A 3,439-nucleotide genomic window follows, 5' to 3' on the forward strand; every position below is an offset into this window, starting at 1 on the left:
CATTGATTTTTTTCATCTCAAACTTGGACATGAATATATGAGCTTTAAGCTTGATGTACATGCTCTTGTACTTTTATTCTTTCAAAGGATCAAACATGTATGAAAAGGAAAATTGGAAAAAACTATCTTTAAAGGTCGGTATGGGGAAAAACAATCTCTGTAAAATGTCGCTATAGGAAACTGACTTAATGGCGTTAATGTTCATATGATGCCTACATTGTTTGGTTGGGCGAGTTAAGGTGGGGCTTCATGCTAGTGTGCCGGCAAACCTATTGAGCCTTTGATTTAAGAATAAAAGGTAATGTGCCTTGATCCTACTCAATCCTAACTAAGACAACAATCACATGTGTGTGGAGGGTAAAAGATATATCCCTACATGAGAAAATGTATATGGAGAATTACCAGTTCTTCTTATTACCTAAAAAATACATATCTCCTTTTAATAAAAGTATATCCTTATTTCTACTTTTGCAACTGAACGGGAGGAGGGTTAAATGTCATATAGAAAACTTAGAGACCGAGAATTTATAGACAAATGGTTCTTGCTTTTTGTAGAGGAAGGGCCCTTAAGTTATTCATTAATGCCCTACATCGAAGAGAATTCATGGACTGTGTCAAATATATGTTGCACGCAATAGACTGGTGTGCTTATATAAGTTGTGTACAGACCTAGCTCTTGTCTTGCTATCAAATGTGCAAGGCAATCTCACAGGCTGTCGGCCTCCTTGTCAACCTTGTGTTGCAGGTCCTGCTGTTTAACGAAGCTCTTCCAGAACCAATGCGTGCACCACAGCTCCTGCATGTTGTCAATGGGAATGCCTCTCGTCTCGGGTACCAAGAAGAACGTGAACACTCCCATTACTATCCCCCATCCCCCGAAGAAGAGAAAAATGCCATACTTGAAGGCACAAAGCATGGACAAGAATGTTTGCGCGATGAGGAACTTGAACAACATGTTGACGAAGACCGTCATGCTTTGACCTGCTGATCGTATGTCCATCGGATAGATCTCGCTAGGCACAAGCCAAGCCAGAGGTCCCCATGAAAGGGAGAAGGCGAATACGAACAAGCACGTCATGGCGACCTGAAGTTGCCCTGCGCTTCGTGGGAGGTGCTGGTTGGCGTTTCCCTTTAAGCTAATTGCGAATGTGAGGCCAACGACAACCTGAATTTAAGAAAAGCAGCCATCAGACACTTTTTATCTACCGAGAATGCTTCGATTACCTGAAAATGAGAACGACCTCTACGTACCATAGCTATTGTTGTCGCAACAGACGCACCGAGCAGAAGGACTCTGCGGCCTGCTCTGTCAACCATCTGCGTTGAGAGAGCACAGCCGATCACCCCTGTAGCTCCGACGAACACAGCGGAGTACAAGGCTGTCTTGTCTTGGAACCCTGCTGTCTTGAAGAGAAGAGGGCCAAAAAATAAGATGGCGTCGTTGCCAGCTACTTGTTGGAAGAACGGGAATGCAAGTCCTAACACCAACGGCCCCCTGTTCCGCCTCTTCAACAAACCTCTGAAACTTCCTACCTCAGCTTTCTGCGCCCTCTCGCTCGCTCCGAGTAGATCCATAAACTCAGCGTCTATCTCCTCACAGCCCCTAATCCAGCGCAAGACGGATTTTGCTTGCTCGTAATGACCTCTCTCTATCAAACTGCTGGGCGATTCACTCAACACAAGAGCGGAACCCGTGAGCAGAACCGCCGGCACGCCGGCGAGCCCCAGCGAGAGGCGCCAGCCCCATGGATGAATGCTTGAAGCTAGATAATTCACCACGTTGCCTGAGAAGATTCCCAGTATGGCATTCATGGTGAAAAGTATGTTCAACGCACCCCGTAAGCTGGGTGGTGCGATTTCTGACAAGTAAACAGGCACGGCCTGCCGTCAAAGCCACGTTTAGCATACGGGTGCATTTTGTCGCGTCTAGAACTAAAAGAAGAATGAAACAACGGGAAACCTTTGATACATCACAAACTACCAATTTCCAAACTACCTGATTAGCGAAGCCGATTCCACAACCCAGTAAAACGCGCCCACTGATCAGCATCCCTAGATTCTGAGCTGCGGAGCCTAAGACCGTTCCAGCTATGAAGAGTAGTCCTGCTGTCAGCATCGAAATTCTTCGACCGAGCCTTCTCGTCACAATAGACGCGACGAAGGTGGCGATGAGAGCACTTATGTAAAGACACGAACTGAACAACTGAAAAACTTGGTCGTTGTATTTGCAGTAATTGTCTTCCTTTGCATTTAGCTTGTTCTTGAGGACGTTTGGATAGAATTTCTCCAGGAAATCGTTCATGACGGCAAGCCCACCTGCGTTAAAGACAACCAAGAACTAATTAGAAATGAGCTCAAGTAATAGTTTGACGAGAGGATGGACACAAGGTTTTCAGGAAGTACAGATCACCTGCAACAACAAGGTCGTAGCCATACATGATTCCTCCAGTAGCGGCCATGATGCACGCAAAGATGAGGTAGGGTGTGATCCTTGGCTTGGGGTAGAAGTGAAGAGCAGCCTTCATGTTCGCTGGCGCGGGTGCAACATCTGCAGGTGCCATTGCTAGTAAATGGCCCTTACTACAGATATTGTTGAGAGCTAATTAATTACGATTCCAACCCTGATATCAGCTTGAACACGAACTTCTGCCACTCTCCTTAGTATTGGTGAGAGCTAATTAATTACGATTGCAACCCTGATATCAGCTTGAACACGAACTTCTGCCACTCTCCTTAGTGCGCTCCTCTCACTTTCCTTCCGTCTGAATTACTCTACACTTCGCAAAGCTCGAAGCTGGAATCTGGATCTTTACGTTGACAATGGACTGCTGATTACTCACGGCTCCTCCCTCTCTATCTCCCTTTTGTAATCAGCCTTGCCCATTGGCCGATCCAATACATCGGCTTCTTCTTTGACCATCTCTTCGGCTTTCCCGATCACGTGTTCCGCTCCTCGCAACCAACTCGTGCGTGATACTGCTTTTCGAACGCTTTGCCCATCGTGTGACTCATCACAAGTATAAAGAAACCACTACAAGCTCGACCCTCGCGACCTGATATCTGATATCCGTCACCATGAACGATGTTGCTGTGCAGTTGAAGTGAGTTGCGATGCGGATCCATTTTCTAAGGCATCATGGGGCGTGTGATTACGAAGACGTGGGCTCACCTTTCCATTTACCCAACGTCAATTGCGACTCCCCAGCTTTTGAATTCACTATCTATTGTAGATGTCAAGCGCTCCCACGGAGTCCTAAAATAGAATCACTTATTTTGCTTGAGTCACTGCCACATTGGTTAACCTTTTTGTTTATGAGGAATGTGCAAAGTAGTAAACAACTATTTGCTTGCTTTAACCACCACCTCAAGCAAACTTCATTTAAGATTTAGTAGTTTGCTTAAGAAGAAATACTCTCATGTGCATAAGCATGGATCATAA

At 45.7% G+C, this 3,439-nt stretch overlaps 1 protein-coding gene across 1 annotated transcript; it reads right to left on the reverse strand.

Annotated features, from left to right (window-relative positions):
• Positions 1-706: 706 nt before the first annotated feature.
• On the reverse strand, positions 707-2,561 carry LOC147884525 (sugar transport protein MST4-like). The gene is made up of 4 exons (XM_087397995.1): positions 2,411-2,561; positions 1,997-2,316; positions 1,252-1,881; positions 707-1,165 (listed from the first exon to the last, which is right to left on the reverse strand). Exons 1-4 carry the CDS (start codon positions 2,559-2,561, stop codon positions 707-709), a joined length of 1,560 nt encoding a protein of 519 aa, XP_087254121.1.
• Positions 2,562-3,439: the final 878 nt, after the last annotated feature.

This window comes from Dipteris shenzhenensis, chromosome 26 (genome assembly GCF_047967505.1).
Source record: "Dipteris shenzhenensis isolate YYH24624 ecotype China chromosome 26, Dip_SZ_1.0, whole genome shotgun sequence".
Classification (NCBI taxonomy): domain Eukaryota; kingdom Viridiplantae; phylum Streptophyta; class Polypodiopsida; order Gleicheniales; family Dipteridaceae; genus Dipteris; species Dipteris shenzhenensis.